The sequence below is a fragment of the Cygnus atratus genome, chromosome 16 (genome assembly GCF_013377495.2).
Source record: "Cygnus atratus isolate AKBS03 ecotype Queensland, Australia chromosome 16, CAtr_DNAZoo_HiC_assembly, whole genome shotgun sequence".
NCBI classification, from domain to species: domain Eukaryota; kingdom Metazoa; phylum Chordata; class Aves; order Anseriformes; family Anatidae; genus Cygnus; species Cygnus atratus.
Window position 1 is genome coordinate 1,070,574 of NC_066377.1, and position 18,915 is coordinate 1,089,488.

The 18,915-nt window shown below is 69.9% G+C and overlaps 3 protein-coding genes across 5 annotated transcripts; 2 read left to right on the plus strand and 1 right to left on the minus strand.

Annotated features, from left to right (window-relative positions):
• Window positions 1-2,894: 2,894 nt before the first annotated feature.
• On the plus strand, window positions 2,895-5,863 carry LOC118258334 (interferon regulatory factor 4-like). Of its 3 annotated transcripts, XM_035567058.2 has the most exons (8): window positions 2,897-3,152; window positions 3,411-3,600; window positions 3,890-3,933; window positions 4,037-4,139; window positions 4,446-4,547; window positions 4,620-5,015; window positions 5,139-5,257; window positions 5,364-5,863. In XM_035567058.2, the coding sequence occupies exons 1-8, from the start codon at window positions 2,979-2,981 to the stop codon at window positions 5,502-5,504; spliced, it is 1,269 nt and encodes a 422-aa protein (XP_035422951.1). In that variant the 5' UTR covers window positions 2,897-2,978; the 3' UTR covers window positions 5,505-5,863. The 3 variants fall into 3 exon arrangements, with proteins under 3 accessions (XP_035422948.1, XP_035422950.1, XP_035422951.1); XM_035567055.2 differs by having other exon boundaries at window positions 2,895-3,152; window positions 4,037-4,547; XM_035567057.2 differs by having other exon boundaries at window positions 2,895-3,152; window positions 4,446-5,015.
• Window positions 5,864-6,698: 835 nt separating this feature from the next.
• Window positions 6,699-8,213, plus strand: FOXS1 (forkhead box S1). Its single transcript, XM_035567059.2, has one exon. The coding sequence runs from the start codon at window positions 6,748-6,750 to the stop codon at window positions 8,137-8,139; it is 1,392 nt and encodes a 463-aa protein (XP_035422952.1). The 5' UTR covers window positions 6,699-6,747; the 3' UTR covers window positions 8,140-8,213.
• Window positions 8,214-13,061: 4,848 nt separating this feature from the next.
• MYLK2 (myosin light chain kinase 2) lies at window positions 13,062-18,915 on the minus strand. Its single transcript, XM_035567164.1, is given in 14 exon segments — window positions 13,062-13,142; window positions 13,505-13,637; window positions 13,984-14,136; window positions 14,294-14,422; window positions 14,580-14,650; window positions 14,777-14,918; window positions 15,408-15,517; window positions 15,721-15,814; window positions 16,060-16,165; window positions 17,048-17,382; window positions 17,527-17,729; window positions 17,769-17,927; window positions 18,105-18,854; window positions 18,856-18,915. Coding segments are annotated over 14 exon segments (2,526 nt in total).

Genomic DNA, 18,915 nt, shown 5'->3' on the forward strand with positions numbered 1-18,915 from the left:
TTCATCAGGATAACTCAGCATCATCCCCCACTGCTTCTGCGCCCTCCAGTCCCCCCTCTCCTCTCGGCCCTGCCAGCCCTGGCTGCTTCCCCGCTCCCTCGGCACAGAGCGAGGTGCTGCAGGGGGGGCTCCAGCCCTGGCCCCCAGCGTGCTCCCCCTGCACAGCTGCGCCCTCCTGCCGCCCCCCCGCCGGGACATGCCGCACAGAGGTATTTACATGCAACATTTCCTGGTTCACGCTATAAACCCACATCAAGGCTGTGTGCAGAGCAACGGCATCTCCAGGTCCAGCTCCGCAGCACGGCAAAACATATTTATTTTGGCAGATCTGGTTTGCACAATTGGAAAAAAACAGGTAAGGGCAGGGTTAGCTGCGAGTTAATGTTTGACTGCTTCTGAAGTGCATTTCAGCCTGAAAAGTGTAAGGGTTAAGCAGCTTCACCTTCCCTGTGCAGGGAGCAGAACAGCCGGGAAAACAATTCTGAGCATCTCCCCTGATGGCAGGGTAATTACCTCCCTCTGGTCCTGCATGTCACCACCTCGCCGTTAGGAGAGAATTCCCCAGCTGATGAGGGCTTATCCAGCCGGGCTCTGTCTGGCTGAGGAGTCGGCGGGCTTGGACTAGCTCCTGGGCTTGGGGCTAATCCGTACAAGCCATTGAGATGAGGCTGTGCAACAGCCCCTTGGCATCGCCTCATCTCCCAAGGCACAAGGGGGAGATGCAAATCCTCCTTCCCTCAGTCCCAGGCCCTTTTCCTGGTATAAAGCACCCGAATTACCCCAGCGAGGGGGCTGGAGGGGGCCAGGGCACTGCCCCTGCTCCACTGCTCCTGGCAGGGGTCAGCACTGGGGGGGCAGCACGGGGTCGGGGGCCAGGACAGGGCTGGCGCTCAGCCCGTGCGTCAGAGCCGCCAGTGGAAATCCCCTGCTCGCTGGCGCAGAGACCGGCACGGCTTCCTGCGCTGCTCGGCATCCCCTCCCCGGGTCCCCGAAACGCTGGCCTGGCCGGAGCAGCACCGAGCAGGACGGCTGCATGCTGCCAGTGGGTCCTACCTGCTGCCCCAGCCCCCTCCCCAAACCGCAACCCGCAGCGCTCAGCACCGCTGCCTCCTCTGGGGTGCAGGCAGGGCCTGGGTTAGCCACAGCCCCGAGCACACAGGCAGGGCAGGCAGGGCAGGCAGGCCTCGCTCTGCGGTGGGGAGGCCAAGGGCAGGCTCAGTGAGCAAAACAACCCCTGCCAGCGTGGCCGGCTCACGCACCCTGCGTGGCCCCACGTGCTCTGCGCCATGGGGCCGTGTCCCCGTCCCCGTGCCGTGCGGGAAAGCCCGGGGCTGGGCTCAGGCAGCAGGGGGAGGCCAGAGCCTGGCACTGTGTCACCGCTTATTCATTTTGAGGATTTCAAGCTCAGAGCAGCCTGCGGGCTCTCGGGAGCCTTGTCTGCTTCCTAGCCAAGAGGCAACTTTCTCTTACTCAGAACTGGAAAGGAAACCCACCAGGGCAGCGGTGATGGAGGAGCTACAGAGGCAGCCGCAGCACCGGGCACGCTGCCCCCCACCCTGCCCACACAGCCGTCACACTGGGGTGGGCCAGGGGAGGCTGGGGGCAAAGCGGGGTGAGATCCCCCTTAGAGGAGGCTGAAGGAATTTTAGTAGATAAGATAGGCTAATGAACACGTGAGAGGAAGCCAAAGGAATTTTAGTAAATAAGACAGGCTAAGGGACAGGTACTATATCTTCCCCTACCTATTGTGCAAAGAAACTGAAACAGGAAATTCTGAGATTTCTCACAAAAAAACAGTTCCTGATAGAAACAGGAAACACATTTCCAGAACCAACTGAAACCGAATCTGCAGTTTAAGCAGAAGCTGAGAAGCTTATGAGTCTGCGTTGAGACGAGAGGTCAACCAGTGGTGGCGAGGAAGACTCACTAATCTTCACCCCCATGACCCCCGGCGACCACTACCAGAAAACACTGCGCAAGCGTGGATAGGAGGAATCTATGAAAATGACTCCCTGGAACTAATTTTAATACAAAGCGGGAATAGGTCATGCATCTGTACAGGAGTCTCGAGCAACTTCATGCACGTGTAGCATGTAACCAAGCACATAACCAAGGCAAGTGCCGCGTTGGGGCGCGCACGACTTTGGTGGGACTACCCCTATGCTGCCCAGCGCTGAATAAACGTACCTACTTTACAATTTAACCGATTGTGGAGTTTGCTTTCCGCACGTCACCCCTTCCCCTTCCCGTGGGACGGCCGAGACGGGCTCCTCGCCGCAGGGAGGGACAGGCCCTACTACGGGCAGCGGGGAAAAATGCTCGGGAGCCAGCCGGGAGCGAAGGGGCCGCCTGGGGCCACGTGCCCCCACTCATCTCACCCGCACAAGCACCCGCACGAGAGCCAAAGCCCCCGCGAGGCTGCACGAGCACAGGAGCTGCTGCCCGGCGTGCGGGAAGAGGCACCGCGGCCACGAGCAATGCGCCCACCCGCGGGGCCGCCGGTGCCAGGAACCCCCGGGGAACCGGGCAGGCAGCGTGGGCGCGGGACGGGCCAGGCCCTTCCAACCCGGTTCCCGTCCTGCTTCCCCCCGGTTCCCCCCGGTTCCGCCCGGTCCCCCCCGGCTCAGACCCGGGCCGGGGGGGCAGAGGTGGACGCGGCAACCGGGAGAGGGGCGACCCCGGGGGCGGCGGGGGGAGCGCCGGGGGGGCGCGGGGAGGCGCCCCGGTGCCCAGGGCAGCAGCAGGGGGCGGCGGGCAGGGCTCCCCGCAGCCCGGAGCCCCCGGGCACGGCCCCCGCGGGGGGTCCCCGGTGCTCTCCGGTGTCCCCGGTGCCGCCCCCCCGGCCGGGATCCCGGCGCCGCAGCGAACCGAAAGCGGCGGCCGGGAAAACGAAAGCGAAAGTCCCCGGCCCGCCTTCGCTTTCGCCTCCCCGGCGCGCTCCCGAGGGCACCGCGGGGCCGGGCCGGGCGCGGGGCGCGATGGCGGAGCCGGGGTCGCCCATGCGGCTGAAGGAGTGGCTGATCGCCCAGATCGACAGCGGCCGCTACCCGGGGCTGCGCTGGGAGGACGGCCGCAGGACGCTGTTCCGCATCCCCTGGAAGCACGCGGCCAAGCAGGACTACCGGCAGCAGCAGGACGCGGCGCTCTTCAGGGTACGACCCCCGCAGCCCCCCCGGGCACCCCCTGCCCCGCGCCCCCCGGGGCTCCCCCGGCTCCCCGCCGCCCCCTGGCCCACGGCCGCGACCCCCCCACCCCGGCCGCCCAGCCCAGCCCCGTGGGCTCCCCACGCGTGGGCTCCCCCCTCCCCAGCCACCCTCCGGTCCCCCCCCCCCGCCCCCCAGTCCCGGTGAGCGGAGGGCTGGGGTCCGGGCAGCCCCCGCAGCACCGAGCCCCCCCCCGCCCCCCCGCAGGCTTGGGCCGTGTACAAGGGGAAGTACCACGAGGGCACGGACAAGGCCGACCCGTCCACCTGGAAGACGCGGCTCCGCTGCGCGCTCAACAAGAGCACCGACTTCCAGGAGGTGCCCGAGCGGAGCCAGCTCGACATCTCCGAGCCCTACAAGGTGTACCAGATCGTCTCCGACGGCGCCCGCGACGCAGGTACTGCCCTGACACCCGCCGCCCGCTCAGGCTCGGGGCTCACGCCCGTGCCGTTCCCCTGCCAGCCCCGTATCCCGCAGGGATCGCCCCCCCGGGGCCCTTCCTCCCCGCTCCTCTTCCTCAGCGGTGCCCTGGGCTGCGCTCAGGCAAAGCCCTTCCCGAGGCTGCGCCCTGGCCGCCCGCTGCGGGTCAGGGCTGGGTTTGCTTTCCCTGGGGAGCCAGCGCCTCCCCGGGGGCCGTTCCCGCTGTTTGTGGGGCTCAGTGGTTTTTTTTTCCTCGCTCCTCACAGAGAACGATGGTGGCCCGCAGCCCCTAGCCGGCGAGGACCTGCAGGTGAGCCAGCCCTCACCTAAAAGTGTGCTGGGGGGGCGTCCAGGGCCGGCTCAGGTGCCCCCGCTGCCGGCCTGGCCCTCACCACCGCCGCTCTCATCCCCAGGGCCGTGCCGCAGGGAGCCCGGCCGAGGAGGGCGTGCGGGGCGCCGGGGGGTCCTGGCACGGGTCTGCGCTCCCCCTGCTCTCTGCCCACCCGGCTGAGCGAGGTGAGAAAAGAGCCCTGGGGGTAGGGGGGGTCACGTGGGATGGGGCTGGGGCAGGAGGGCATTGCTGCCCCGCCGGAGGCACCCCGTTTTCCAGAGCCTTGTGCCCATGGGAATGGAGACCGGGGCTGGGACTCCCCTCCTTTGAGTCCCAAAGCGAAGCTGCCTGGTCGTGCACTGACGGCTTTAACGAGGTGCAGCAACGAGCAGCAGCTGTGGGAAGCACCCGCCAGCCCTGGGGGCTGGGGCTGGGACAGGACCCCCGGGGACAGCTGCCCACATCCCTCTGCCATCTCCGTCCTGACCCAGGGTACCACATACGGGGAGTCTTCTACGGCTGGAACCCAACCCACGGCCACTTCCTCCCCAGGCCCCCCTCCTACCTCCCCGTCGAGGATGTCAACCACTCAGGTAGGAGCTGCTCTGGCTGGGCTGCAGCCCCTGGTGACCCCCAACCCCACGCTAACCCCCTCTTCACTGCAGACTGCTGGCTCCACGTCCGCCTCTACTACTGCGATGTGCTGGTGAAGGAGCTCACCACCCGCACGGCCGAGGGCTGCCGCATCGCCTCCCGCGCCGAGTCGGCCGACAGCGAGCGCCTCTACGGCCCCTCGTGCATGGAGCAGATCGAGTTCCCCCCGCCGCGGGCGCTCGGCGGCAGCAGCCGGGTGGCCGGCGTGACCGAGGTGCTGGAGCGGCTCCTGCCCCACCTGGAACGTGGGGTCCTGCTGTGGGTGGCCCCCGAGGGGGTCTTCATGAAGCGCCAGTGCCAGGGCAGGGTGTACTGGAACGGGCCGCTGGCCCCGCACCGGGACTGGCCCAACAAGCTGGAGCGGGAGAAGACCTACAAGCTGCTGGACACGCAGCAGTTCCTGCAGCGTAAGTGCCCGCCCGCGCCACGGGCACGCAGGGTCCTCCGGCCCCTGCCCCGGAGCCCCTGCCACCCCTCGGGGTCCCCAGGGTGCTGGCGACAGGTCCCATCCCCGGCACGGTGTCTTGCAGAGCTGCGGAGGTACCTGAGCCAGGGGCAGCCAGCGCCGCAGTACCAGATCCACCTGTGCTTTGGCGAGGAGTACCCCACCAGCGCCAGCCACCACTTCCAGAAGCTCATCATGGCCCACGTGAGTACGCACGGGGCTGGTGCTCACCACAGCCGCGAGCGGGGGGCCGGGGCGCCCCGGTCCCGGGCGCAGACCCCGTCCTCCCGGCGGCTCTGTGCCTCTGCAGGTGGAGCCGGTGTTCGCGCGGGAGCTCTTCCATCACGCCCAGCGCATCGGCCCCACGCTGCTGCGCGACTGCCCCCAGCCCTGTGCCCCCGGCGCTCCTGGCCACATCGTCCACGTCCTCCAGCAGCTCTGCCAGCCCTGAGCGGGGCAGCCGAGGCGCGACGAAGCCTCGACCGTGCTCACCGCTGCGGAGCAAGGTGCTCAGCCTCCCCGCGGCTGCGCTCCGGCCCTGGGGACAAGCGGCCTCCCAGCAGCGATGCCGCAAGCTGCCGTGCGCGGGGCACTTGGCGCGGCGGGGACGGAGGTGGGTGGATGCTGGCCGGAGCAGGAGCTGTGTTTCTTCCCGAGAACCGCTGGGAACCATCCGGGGGGTGGCTGGGTGCTTGTTTGGTGCGCAGGGCAGCGGTCCAGGCTGGCGGGGGACAGCCAGCTCCGTCCTTGTGCTTTGCACCGCGGGGACTCGCTGTTTGTGGTATGTAGGAATAAAGGTTGTGTTTCATACTGCAGGCTGCAGTGTGGGGCTGGGGCCGTGCCAGCAGCACCGCGGGGTGCCAGGACGAGGTGGGTGCAGGCGGCCGGGGGAGCTGAGCCAGGCAGAGCCTCGTGCCGCAGGGCAGCGGGAGCTGAGCACCCTGCTGGGAGCCACGCTCGCTCAACACCCGTCCTGCCCTCTGGTTCTGGCCTCTCGGTGGGGCTGCAAGCAGAGGCAAGGTGCCCGTGAGCTGCCCTTGCAATGTGGCACCGTGCCCCAAAAGCACTCACTGCCCGTGCCTCAGTTTCCTCTGGTGACGGGTGAGGAGGGGGGGGGGGGTCGTGGCGCACCCTGGAGGCGATGTCCCCAACCAGCTGGGCACGGTGCAGGGACACGGCGCGGCACGGGGATCTGGTGCACAGCGGGGATCCAGCACACTGCAGGGATCCAGCACCACCCCAGGGGCAGGGGGCAGCCGGGGAACCGAGGTGCAGGACAGCCCCATCCTGCACGCTGCAGCCCCCGCACCCTGCCAGCATCACCCGGGGCTCCCGGGGGAGCAGTGACCGGGCAGGATGAGACCCAGGCCCTGGGAACCTCCCGTGGGAAGAAGGGCTGGGGCAGCGGGGCCGTGCCCTGGGGAGGCCGTGGCGGTGCCAACCCATGGCCGCTGGCTCCCGGCCGCAGGGCTGGCCCTGGCGGCGCGTCCGGCTGCAGGGACCGGCGCTGGACGACGGGGCCCCCGCTCCGCCCTGGGCGGCCCCGCGGTCCCGGAGAGGAGGGGCCCGCCGCCCCCTCGCCGGCAGGGCGCGGGAGGCTGGGCCGCCGCGGGGTTTTAATGGGCTTGGCCGGAGCCGGACGGCAGAGCAGGAGCAGCAGCAGCGGAGCAGGACGGCTGCGGCCGGGCAGGAGGATGCAGCCGGACATCCCCGTCGGCAGCGCGGCTCTGCGCGGCCGGCCGGCCCCCGACAGCCCCTTCCCCGGCCCCTCTCCGCCAGCCGTCCCCGAGGCCACCAAGCCGCCCTACAGCTACATCGCCCTCATCACCATGGCCATCCAGAGCACGCCGGAGAAGCGCATCACGCTCAGCGGCATCTACCGCTACATCATGGGCCGCTTCACCTTCTACCGCGAGAACAAGCAGGGCTGGCAGAACAGCATCCGCCACAACCTCTCGCTCAACGAGTGCTTCGTCAAGGTGCCCCGCGACGACAAGAAGCCGGGCAAGGGCAACTACTGGACGCTGGACCCCGACTGCTACAACATGTTCGAGAACGGCAGCTTCTTGCGCCGCCGCCGGCGCTTCACCAGGAAGAGGGGCCTCCGGGACGCGCCGGGCGCCGAGGGGGACGAGGGGCGCAGAAAGCCCCCCAAGCCCCGCTCACGGGGGCCGCCCGCTGCCCTGCCAGCTGAGGAGGGGAAGGCGGAGGGCGGCTTCGCCCCACCGGTGGCCGCCAGACGCCTGCTGGGCCCCCCCGAGCTGGCCGACGATGCTGGTGGAGGAGTGCCGGGGTGCCCCGAGCCCTGCGCCCGGCGGCCCCCCCCTGGGGCCAGGCAGCCCTGCCTGTACCTGCCGGACGCGCCGCAGCCCAAGGGGCCGTTCTTCGCCAAGGAGCCGTGCTGCCCGCCGCATGGGGCCCCCCCGGAGAGCCGGCCACCGGCCCCCCCCCAGCCCAAGGAGACTGCCTTTGGGGGGCTCCCGGCGGCTCTGCAGCTGCCCCGGCCAGGTCAGTACCCGGTGCCCGGCGAGCGCCCGGCGCAGCACCGTGCCCTGCTGCCCGCCGAGCCCAGGGACCCCGCGCAGGACTCCCCGGCCCCCACCGCGTCCCCACGGGGCGAGCTGGAGTGCAAGGAGTCGGCGGCCCCCACCTTGGGGCTGGGCCAGCCCTTCGGGCAGGTGCCCCCCATGTTCCCCAGCGCCCTCCTGGGTGCGGGCAAGCCCCCCGCGCCCTGCTTCCTTGACGGCGATGGCTACAAGCAGCCGCCCGTGCCCGTTTTCGGCTCCTTCGGCCGCTCGGGGCCCGAGGCGCTGGGCGGCAGCTACCAGTGCCGGGTGCAGGCGCTGAGCTTCTGCGTGAACGAGCGGCCCTGCGGCGCGGCGCTGGAGCATCTCCTGGCCGCGGCCCCCGCTGCGGCCCCCCCTGCCCCCCGCCAGACACCCTTCGGGGCCGCGGGGCCACGGGCAGGCGAGCAGAAGGAGTCGTGGGGCGCGGGGGGAGCGATCCCGCTGCAGGGGGGCAGCGGCTACCCCTTGGGGCTGCCCCACTGCCTCTACCGGACACCCGGCATGTTCTTCTTCGAGTGACGGACTGGTTCCCCCCCCCCACAGCCCCCAGCACCGTGCGGGGCCCCAGCGGCGGAATAAAGCACATTCGCCCACGCTGCCTCTGTCATCTCTGCGCCCTGCTCGGGATGGGGAGCGGGCAGGGGCGCAGCGGGGGCTGCTCTGTTCCCACCTGGGCGCTGGCTGTGGGACACGTGTCCTCGAGGCCACCCACGACGGCTCCCACCACGATGGTGCTGCCGTTGGATGGTGAGGCCACGGGGGGCCAGGGTACGGGGAGGGGGTGCCCCCGTCACCCGCCTCCAGGTCCTGCATCCCTGGGAGATGCTGGGGATGAGGCCCCTCTGCGATAAAGCTCCAGGAGCCCCCAAAGCCCCATCCTGGGGGGGACCTCAGCCATGAGGGGCAGGGGGATGTCCTGCGCCCCAAGAGTGATCCCCGTGGCCCCTCATACCCCGCACTGCTCACTTGTGCCCGGCTTCACCCTGTGCTGGTGCCGGCCTTGGTGGGGGCTCCACCTGGAGAGCTGCTGGGGGGGGTGTAGGGGCTCTGTGGGATGGGACGCAGGTGCTTGGCACGGTGCTGGGGGGGGGACGGGGGTCCCTGCTTGGGGCCATCCCACTGCCAGGTCCCGCAGCTCCCCGAGCAGGGGGCCCTGCAGCGCCAGGCTGTGCCAGGGCTGCCCGTGGGCACGTCTGCGGCTGCAGTGGGAACGGCCGAGGAAAGCGGCTGCGTCTCGGCAGGATTCCTCCGACCTGAATCATCCCGGGCGGCTGCCGGTGAGGAGGCACCGGCTGAGTCACTGCTCCCACCAACAGGCTGGGCACGGGCTGGGCTCTGCTGGGGTGGGGTGGGGTGGGGTGGGGTGGGATGGGGTCCCCACGCAGCCCTGGGCCAGGATGTGGCCACCAGCCCCTTTCCGTGGGCTGGGGCTGGCATCTCCACCACGCCGGAATGGAGCCGTCCCACTGCCTTCGCAGCCCTGAGCTGGTCCAGAGCGATGCTGGCAAAGTGGGGACCTGTGCCTGTGCCCCCACCCCCCTGCCCCTGGGAAAGGACCCCCCGGGGGGGGGGGGGCAGTGCCCCCAGGCTGGGGGATGCAGGTGCACAGGGCTGCCACGGCTGATCCCGTTCCACCTTGGTGGGGCCGTGGGGCACAGCCAGTGCCCGTGGTGGGCACGGGAGGAGGATGCTGAGTCGCTGGGGGGGGGGGGGGCTCTGTGATGTGTGGGGGCTGGCTGTGTGGCCAAGCCCCCGGCTCCCCAAGGCCAGTGGGACACAGCTTGGCCAGGCCCCGGGGTCTCTGTGAGGGCTGGTGCTGGCGTCACTCGGGGACCGGGAGCACCGCCACCGCGTCAGCCCCGTTATCGGCCCAGACGGCCGCTGCCGGGCCATGGCCGCGTCCCAGCCGCGGGCAGGGCAGGAGGGGCTGCTGTTCGTCATCGCTGCAGCAGCGACGGTCACTCGTCCCTGGGCTTTGCTTTTTCTCCCTTTTTTTTTTTTTTTTTTTTCTCCCTCCCCTGTGGAAAACAATATTTGAGCGCCTAGATCATGCTGGCGTCTCCGGAGCCGTCTGCAGCGAGCGCGGCTGACCTCAGCCCCCTCCTTCACGCGGTCCCCGGGGGCGCGGGAGGAAGCGAGCGCCGCGGAGCCGTGCCCAGGGGCCGTCTGGTTCCCACACAGCGCGGCCGGGCCGCTCGCCCGCCCGGGCTCCCAGCCTCCGCCTGGGAACACGCGGCCACGGCCCCGGGCAGAGCCGGGCGCGGGGCCCGGCGCCGGGAGCATGGTGGGACCCAGCCCATCGCTGCCCCCCAGGGCACAGCCCCCGGGATGGGGACCCCTCCCCGACGGACATGGGGTGCGGAGGTGCCCGGTTCAGGGCAGGGAGCTGGGGCTGCAGCAGGACGGGTGCCCCCGTGCAGGACGCACCAGGGCTGGAGCTGGGGCTGTGCGGGGGCCTGGGAGCGTGGCCCCAAGGAGAGCGGAGCCCCAGCTCTGCTGGCTGCAGCCCTCGGCATCGCCGGTCCCTGAGCTCACCAGGGTGGGACTGGGCAGAGCCCAGCCACCTCCTCTGCCGTGCGGGCCACCCACCTCCAGGGCTCCCTTTGCCCATACCGGCCCCGCTCCCCACCACCAGCCCTGGCTCTGGCCGTGGGCCCGCTCCTCTCCCTGCCCTTCCTCCTCCCCGGCTCGCTGCCGGCTCACGGTGGGTGGCCTGGCCCCCAGCCCGCTCACCCACTCCCAGCGTGGGCCATGCCGTGGCTGGGGACCGTGCCGCAACGGGTGCTGGTGCTGGAGCCCGAGCCCCCAGCTCTGGGAGAGGTCCCAGTGCCGGCGGTGGTGGGTGCTGGTGTGCGGCATCGCCCGCTCGCCCTCTCTCCCCTGGGGCTCAGCCCTGCGCTGCTGGTGGGGCCACGGGGATGAGGAACCCCACGTGAGGAATGGCACCGGCTGCCGTGGGCGCGTGCTGGACTGGGACCAGCCCCATCGCCATGCCCACTGCAACGATGGAGGCATGAAGGGGACCCACATGGGGTCCTTGGTTGGAGATGGGGCCGGGGAAGCCAAAGCAGGCTGCAGGGCAGGGTCCCCATCACTTCGGCCTAGGGGTGCCAGTGCCTGCATGCCCCCGTACAGCACCGTGCCCCCAGAGCGGCCACCCCGCAAGGTCCCACCCCGGGGCAGCCGTGGCTCAGCCGTGCTCCCAGCCAGGCGCTGCCGCGGTGGGCTCGCTGCCCGGCTGCTGCGGGGCTGCGGCTGGGAACCGGCACCGGCACCGGGGCCGCCCTGCGCTGGGCTCTGCAGCCCCCGCGGCCCAGGGCAACGCTCGGCTCCTGGGGCCCAGACAGGAAGGAGACGTCACCGCCGCGGAGCGTAACTCAAACCAGATGGGGCCGCGCTGTTTTCCAGGACCGCAGGGTGGTCACCGGCAGGAACTGGTCAAAGGCTGCCGGCAGGAAGCGGGCTGGGAGGGACGCCCTGGGCCGAGCGGTGACCCTGCCTGCGCAGCCTTAACCGCTTCGGGGCCAGCCGCGGCCGGAGGGGCACAGGACCCCGGGGGTGGACCCCACGTGCGTGGGGCTGGGGGCTCCACGTGCAGGCTCAGCCGCTGCGGGGGCAGCGGGACCCCCCAAGCCTTTGCCTGGGCACAGAGCCTTGGGCAGTGCTGAAGCCGTGAGGACACCTCTGTCCTTCTGTCCGTCCACCCATCCGCTCCTCCATCCATCCGCCCACCCGATCCCCCTTTCCTCCAGCTTCCCATCCCCATGTTTAGCTGCAGACCTCAGCTCCTGGCTCCCAGCTGTGCACCCCCTGGGGTTTAATGCCCCCCCCAGCTGGTGCCCAGGATGCGGGGCTGCTCTCAGACCTGTACATTTATTTACAAGAAGCCGAGCGCGCAGGCGGCTCTCCCGCATCGGGCAGGGCCCTGCAAGCCATGCTGCTAGCCCAGGCAGGGGCCGGGGTGCCGAGCCCAAAGCCACATCCACCTGCTGCCGCCAGCGGGGCTGGGGGGCCGCTGCCTGCCCCTGTCTCTGCCCAGGGCCAAGCAGCAAGGGCTCTGCAGCAGCCACAGAGGGCACAGGCAGCCCCGGAGCGTGCACAGCCCTCACTCCATGGGAAAAAACAAAGCTGGGGGGGATCCCGGTGCCAGCCAGCACTGTGCAAGGCTGGAGGCTGCAAAGCTGGGGGCCGCCGTCCCCTGGGCGTGCTGCGAGGAGGGGGCTCACGGGAATGGAAGAGCCACGGGGAGAGGGGGCGAGGGCTGGGCGAGGAGCGGGAGCAGCACCCGCTGCCCCGGCACGGCGGCCCCGGCACGGCCCCGCTGGCGGCGGGGGGACGCTGGCGGCCGGCAGTTCCTGTGTGTTGGTGGTCAGGGCTGAAGCAATCCTTCCAGGAGCCGGGGAGGGGGGAGCGCGGCCCAGCTGGTCTGCATTAGGACGCCTCGCTCGCCTTTATCTGGACGGGGCGGGGGGGGAAACGCGTGAAGGAGAGGCTGCGCTTCTCCCCCGCTGGCAGAGCGGAGGGCAGGGGTGAGGAGGAACACAAAGCCTCCTTCTTCGCTCGCTGGCTCCCAGCTGGGGACGCTCCTGGAAACGTGCTCGGCGCTTCCTCCCTTCCTGTGCGCGCCGCCCTCCCGGCGCGAGCAGCAGCGCGGGGCCGGCTCCAGCTTCCGCGCGGCGGGGAGGCGATGCCGCGGCCCCGGCTCCTGCGCCAAGTCCCCAGGGTGCGGGTCCGCACCTGCCTTCCGCCACCCCTGTGCCACAAACCCGCTCCCCACCGCGGGAGCAGAGCCCGGCACCGCACGGGGCAGGCGGGCGCCTCGGGGTCCGAGAGCTATCACGCGGCAGGGCCGCGGCGTTTACGAGCGGAGCGTGCAAACCTTGTGCCCATGTGGCGGTGAGCGTGCAGGGCTGGCAGCAGCGCCGGCGTCGGGCTGCTGCGAAGTCCCGGGAAAGCAGCGCGAGCGGGGAGCGCTGCCGCAGGCCGGGGAGCGCTGCTGCGTGGTGCTGCCGTGCCAGGAACGAGCGTGGAAACCACCTCGCGGTCCATGGAAATGCAGGCGGGAGCATCGGCTCGCTGGGGACAGGGGTGGCTCAAGCCCCGAGAGCCCAGGAAGGGCGGCTGCGGGTGAGGAGCCCGCGGGGTCCGGGCCCCAAGCAGCCCCGCGGTGCCCGGTGCTGGGGCAGGGCAGCGGCCGCAGGGGACGCGGCGGGGCAGGAGCGAGGCGGTGGCTTCGTGGCGAGGCGCAGCGGGGGCTGAAGCAGCCGGCTGACACGAGCAGAGCTGGGGCTGCGCGGTGCCTGCGGGGCCGCCCCTGCCCAGATCCTGCTCCTGTCCAGGGGTGAGGCCCGGGCACGGCCCTGGGATGGGGCTCGGCAGCCCCCGAGCCCCCTCTCCGAGCGGTTCCTCTGGGCTCACGGTGCTCAGCCCCCGGCCCACGCTCAGACGCCCAGCGCCGTCAGCGACCCCGAGCTGGTGATCTTCTTGAACCGGTTGGCAGCACACACCCCAATGAAGTTTTTCTGTAAAAGGGAAGAGGAGAGGCACGAGTCCGGCTGCAGGCCTCGAGGCTGAGCCCAGCGGCACTCCCAGGGCTGGTTCGGGAGCTGGGCCGGGGAGCTGGCAGCCGCCCAGGCACTGCCTGCACCAGGTTTCACGGGAGAGACGTGCAGGGCTAACGCCAGCCCCAGGAGCTTCCCTCCCCTCCATCCTGACGCCACTTCTGCCACTAAAATGTGCTCTTGGGAAGGGCTCAGGGGAGTCAAAAAGGCACCTGTGTTTGGGGAGATCCCACCCTGGGGGCACCCAAGCTCCCCCAGACAGCAGAGCGGGGCGGTGTTGACCCCCGTCCCATCCCGTCCCGTCCCATCCCGTCCCCACGCACCTTCCAGCGCCGCCGCATGACGTATTTCTTGAGCAGCACCTGGGACTTGAGGCGGCGGTTGCAGCGCTTCGCCTTCTCTGCCAGGTTGTTGAGCCAGGGATGCTTCAGGCACTGCCCTGCGCTCATCCGGCCGCTGGCGGCGAGAGGCAAGCGGGTCACCCTGGGGCCCCCGAAGCCCCTTTCCCCCATCTGACCCCTTCTTGTGCCATCCAAGAGCCCCCCATCTGTGCCCTGGCCATCAGCCCAGGGACCGGTGGGACAAGGAGGGACCGTGAGCGGTCCAGCGCGTCTAGGTTGTGGCCAGTGGCCCTGCAGGGACAGGGGGCTCTGCTTGGGGACAGCCAGCATCCAGGGCAGGGCTTTGGGGACACGGCTGGCACAGGGGGCTGCACGCAGAATGCACGGGCTGGGCAGAGCCGAGAGCATGCAGATGGAAGGTGCCCACCCTGGGGCCACCACGGCCTCCCCCAGCATCGCACCTTTTCTCTTTGATGATGAGGTTTGAGACGAAGTCCTTGGCCTCGTCGGAGATGCCCTCGAAGGTCTCCTCGTCGAAGTACCAGTTGGCAGCCAGGACGTTGTTCAGCGTCTCGGTGTCGTTGTCGCCCAAGAAGGGGGAGAGGCCGCTGAGGCTGGGGGAGCGGAGGGGGACAGATGAGCAGGGGGTGCCCAAACTCCCCCTGCACGGGGCTAACCCAGCTTGGGGACTGCCCTGTGCCGGGGGGAGCAGCGGGGGCTCAGCCCCAGCCCCCAGAAGGGTGCTGCGAGCCCCCCGGGACCCTGACGTACAGCATGTAGGTGATGACGCCCATGCTCCACATGTCCGTGGAGTAGGAGACCTGCTCGTAGTTGACCACCTCGGGGGAGAGGAACTCGGGGGTGCCAAAGTTCACTTTCAGCTTCTCCTGGGGGTTGTACCTGTGGCCGGGGCGGGGGTTCAGCAGCAGGGTGACAGGCTGGCCGCCACCACGAGCAGCCGGCCCCGTGCTCCCTGCATCGCCCCGCATGCAGAAGTGAAGGTGGGAGCGGGAACAGCAGGAGGACGAAGCCGATGGGGACAGGGGGAGCACGGCACCTTCGAGCCAGCCCGAAGTCGATGATCTTCACCATGTGCCCGGTGGCAGCGACGCAGAGGATGTTCTCGGGCTGTGGGGACAGGGACCCCCCAGTCAGAGCCCGGCTCCCAGGGCAAGGGCCCAGAGGGGACGTCCCAGCCACGAGGACGCGAGGAGCTGCAGTGGATCGGGAGCCACCAGCACCCCGGCCCCGCACCTTGAGGTCGAGGTGGAGGACGCGCATGTGGTGCATGAAGCGGATGCCCTCGCAGATCTGCCGGACGAACACCATGCAGTCCACCTCCGTCAGGTGGTAGTCGTCGTCGACGATCCGCTCGAAGAGCTCGCCGCCCTCAATGCTGCACGGGCACGGACGGGTCCCCGGGTCACCCGGGGTTCCCTCCCCACGCCATCCTCCTGCAGAGCCCCCGGCCCTCGGCCCAGCCTCACCGCAGGGAGGCTGCTGCGGAGGCTGCCTCGGAACAGCCACGGCAGAGCCAGGGTGGGACGTGGGCACATTGGGGTCGGACACCCCCGCTCCCCCCCAGGATCGCGGAGCAGAGCAGCCGCGGCCTGCCCAGGCAGGGGGAGCGGGGGCCACATGGGAAGGACCCGGTCAACCCCAGTCTCAACACAGCCGTGGCTGAGCAGATGCTGCCCCAGCCATAGAGAAAGACCAGGAGGTGCCCGAGGGGACGAGCAAGGCTGGGGGCATTCCCCGGGGCCGGCCACCTCTGCTCGGCCAGGGGCTGAGACATCTGCCCCACGGCCGGAGACGGGCGCAGCCCCCCGCGATGGTGCCCCTCGCCTGGGCACTGAGCCCCGCGCAGCGCAGCCCCGGCACTCACAACTCCATGAAGAGGATGATCTCCCGGGGCGTCTCGATGGCGTCGTAGAGCTGGATGAGGTTCCGGTGGTTCAGCTGGTTCATCACGTCGATCTCCAGCAGCACCATCTCCTGCGGCAGCAGCCCCGCCGGGGGGCTGGTGTCAGACCCAGCCGAGCCACCGGCACAGGGCCGGGCTGGGTCACAGCCCCGGGGGGGGGGGACAGCAGCCACCAGGCACACATGAGGGCCCGATGCTGCCACACACGTGGCCACGAGGAGTCCCCCAGCTTGGCACCCTCAAGATCCCCCGCTCCCGCACCCATCGGTCAGACCTTGTCCTTGGCGCCCTGCTTCTTGATGACTTTGGCAGCCAGCTTGAGCCCCGTCTGCTTCTCGGTGCACGTGTGGACTTCGCCAAACTTGCCCCTGCGGAACGGGAGAGGCGTCGATGGCATCACGGCCGCCTGGAGACCCCAGCACCCACGGCAGCAGCTCCCCGCTCCCCCCGCACCCATCCTGCACCAGCCCCTCCGCAGCCAGAGGGTCCTGCTGCAGGCAGGGGCATTGCTCCGAGCCGGGCGCTGGAGGCTCCCCAGGGACCCCTTCACTGCTCAGAGCTGGGGGAGAGCCAGGCATCCTCGGCCCTCCCGCAGCCCAGGACCCCTCCTTACCCCCCCAGGATCTCCTTGGAGCTGAGGCTGAACTGGGAGCTGACGCTGGCCGACCGCAGCGTGACGATGCGGTGCGCAAAGGGCGCGGGCGGCGGGGGGACGTCGTCTGCCGAGAGAGGAGGGGGTGAGAAGGGAGCTGCCCGCCGGGGGACCCCCCTGCCGGGACCCTGGGGTGCCCCGTGCTGGGAGCTCACCCAGTGCCTCCTGCAGGTCAGGGGCCCCCAGCAGCTGCCCGGCACCCCCAGCACTGCCCGCAGCATCGCCCTGCCTTGTGTCACCCTGCCGTGTGTCACCCTGCCGCGTGTCCGCTCGCCACCCGTGGGCCACCAACACGCGTGTCACGCTCGCCCTTTCCAGGCCACGCTGCTGCGTGTCTCCCTCCGTGGCCACCATCCCGCTTGGCACACTCACCCCTCCTTGCCACCCTGCTGCACGTTTCGCTCGCTCCCTCCGTGCCACCCCCTCCGTGCCACCACGTCCTGCTCGCCCACCCAGGACAGACCCACTCCGGGGCACCCCACGCACCCGCGCTCCCCACCTCGGCAGGAGCTGGCCCTTGCGGGGACCCCCCCCCAGCACCCTCCGCTCGAGGGCTTGGCGCAGCCACCCCGCCGTGCCCGCAAGGACGGCGGCGCAGGACACGGGACACGCTGTCCCTCGCCAGCGGCCAGGCGGCGGCTGTCACTCCCGCGGCAGGACAGGCTCCTCGTCCCGCCGGGCAGCCCCGGGCAGCGCCACGTGTGCCAGGCTCGGCTGGGAGAAGCCTGGGGAGGGGACACGCCGCATTTAGCCCTGTTTACAGTGAAACCGGAGCTCGAAGGCTGCCGGTGGGCGACGAGCCAGGAGCATGAGCTGGCATCCCGGGAGGGCAGCGGCGGAGACATGGCAGACCCCTGGGCTGCTTCCCCGTGCAGGGTCCCGGGGTGCCACTGCCACCGGGCTGAGGAAAAAGCACAGAGCACAGGGCTAGGGGGAGGCGCAGCCTTACCCAGTATCTCAAAAGGGTCTTCCTTCCCAAAATCGGGGGTGAGGTAGGGGCTGGGGGGTGGCTCTCCCTCCGTCGAGGACGGCTGCCCCGCGGCACCGGGGCCAGGCTGCTCCGCGTCGCCGGGAGGCTCCGAAGCGGGCTGGGGCTGCCCTGCGGCACCGGGCAATGTCCTCTCCTGCGGGATGCCAGCGCTGCCCGCGGGGTCAGGCTGCTTGGGGGGCCGCAGGTCCCCCTGGGCCAGGGCGGGCTCCACCAGACCTTCTGTTGCTGCTGCCACCGCGGTCTCCTCCGGTATCATCTCCATCGCAGCCACCTCCGCCCCGGGCCGCTCCTCCCTGGAAGCAGGAGCAGGAGGTGAGCAGCGCCCCGAGCCCCACGCCCGGCCCCCACCTCTGCCCCGTGGGACCCCAGGGAGGGGACCCCCTCCTCGGAGGGCAGCAGCTCGCTGGGCAGCCCCAGGGGGATGCTTCCCCGGGTACCTTTGGCAGGCGGCTGGGCAGCTCAGGCTCTGCAGCAGAGCCGGGCGCGCGGGCTCGGGGCCCCTCGGTGGCTGCTGCTTGCTCGTCACCTCCGCACCGGCCGCTTTCTCCCCTTCAGGCTGAGCCTCTGCAGCGGCTGGGGCCTCCTCTTTCGTGGGCTCCTTGCCCCCATCCTGGGCCGTTGCTGTTGCTGGGGCCTTTTCCTCCTTTGTGTCTTTCTTCTCTCCATCCTGAGCCTTTGCAGCAGCTGCTGTGGCTTCCTCCTTCGCAGCAGCTGTGGCTCCTTCTTTCGGAGGCTCTCCTTTGCCTCCATCCTGAGCCTTTGTCACAGCTGCACTTTTTTCCACCTTTGCGGGAGCTGCTGTGGCTTTCTCCTTCACAGGAGCTTCTTTGCCTCCATCCTGAGTCGTCTTTGCAGCTGAGGTTTTCTCCACCTTTTCTGCTGTCTTCTCCCCATCCTGTGCCTTTGCCGCAGCTGGGGCCTTCTCCTTTGTGGGCTCTTCTTTGCCCCTGTCTTGAGCCTTTTTTGCAGCTGGGTCTTTTTCTGCCTTTGCTGCCTTCTTCTCTCCATCCTGAGCCTTTACAGCAGCAGGGGCCTTCTCCTTTGCAGGCTTTTTTGCAGCTGGGGTCTTCTCTGCCTTTGCAGCTTTCTTCCCTCCCTCCTGAGCCTTTGCAGCAGCGGGCGCCTTCTCCTTCACAGGCTCTTCCCCCGCTCCATCCCGAGCCTGTGCTGTCCCCTCTGCGGGCTCTGCCTTCCCTCCTTCAGCCTCCACCGCAGCTGGAGCCTTCCCTTCCGTGGGCTCTGTTTTTCCTCCGCCCTCAGCCTCTGGAACACCTCCGGCTTTCTCCGTGGGCTCTTCCTTGCCTCCATCCTGAGCCCCTGCTCCAGCCGGGCCCTTCTCCTGTGCAGGTTGTGCTGCATTCCCTGCCTGGGGCTCTGCTGCAGCCTCAGCCTTCTTGGGGGGCTCTCCCTTCCCTGCACCCCGAGCCTGGGCAGCAGCCGGCACCTTCCCCTCTGCGGGCTCTGCCGTTCCTCCTTGGGGCTCTCCCTCAGGCAGGGCTTTCCCCTTCACGGGCTCTTCCTTTCCTCCGTCCCGAGCCCCAGCAGCAGCCGGGCCCTTCTCCGAGGGCTCTGCCTCCCCTCCCTTGGGCTCCTCCTTGGCAGGCTCCTTTCTCCCCGCATCCCGAGCCTCAGCAGCCGCAGCCTTCTCCTTCCCGGGCTCTTCCTGCCCTGCACCCTGAGCCTGGGCAGCAGCCGGCCCCTTCCCCTCTGCGGGCTCTGCGTCTGGGGGGGCACGCGGGGTTGTGCTGGCCTCTGCTCCGGGGGGGGGCCGTGCTCCCAGCCCCCCCGGCATCGGCCGCGCTGCCCGCCACGCCGTCCTGCTCCAT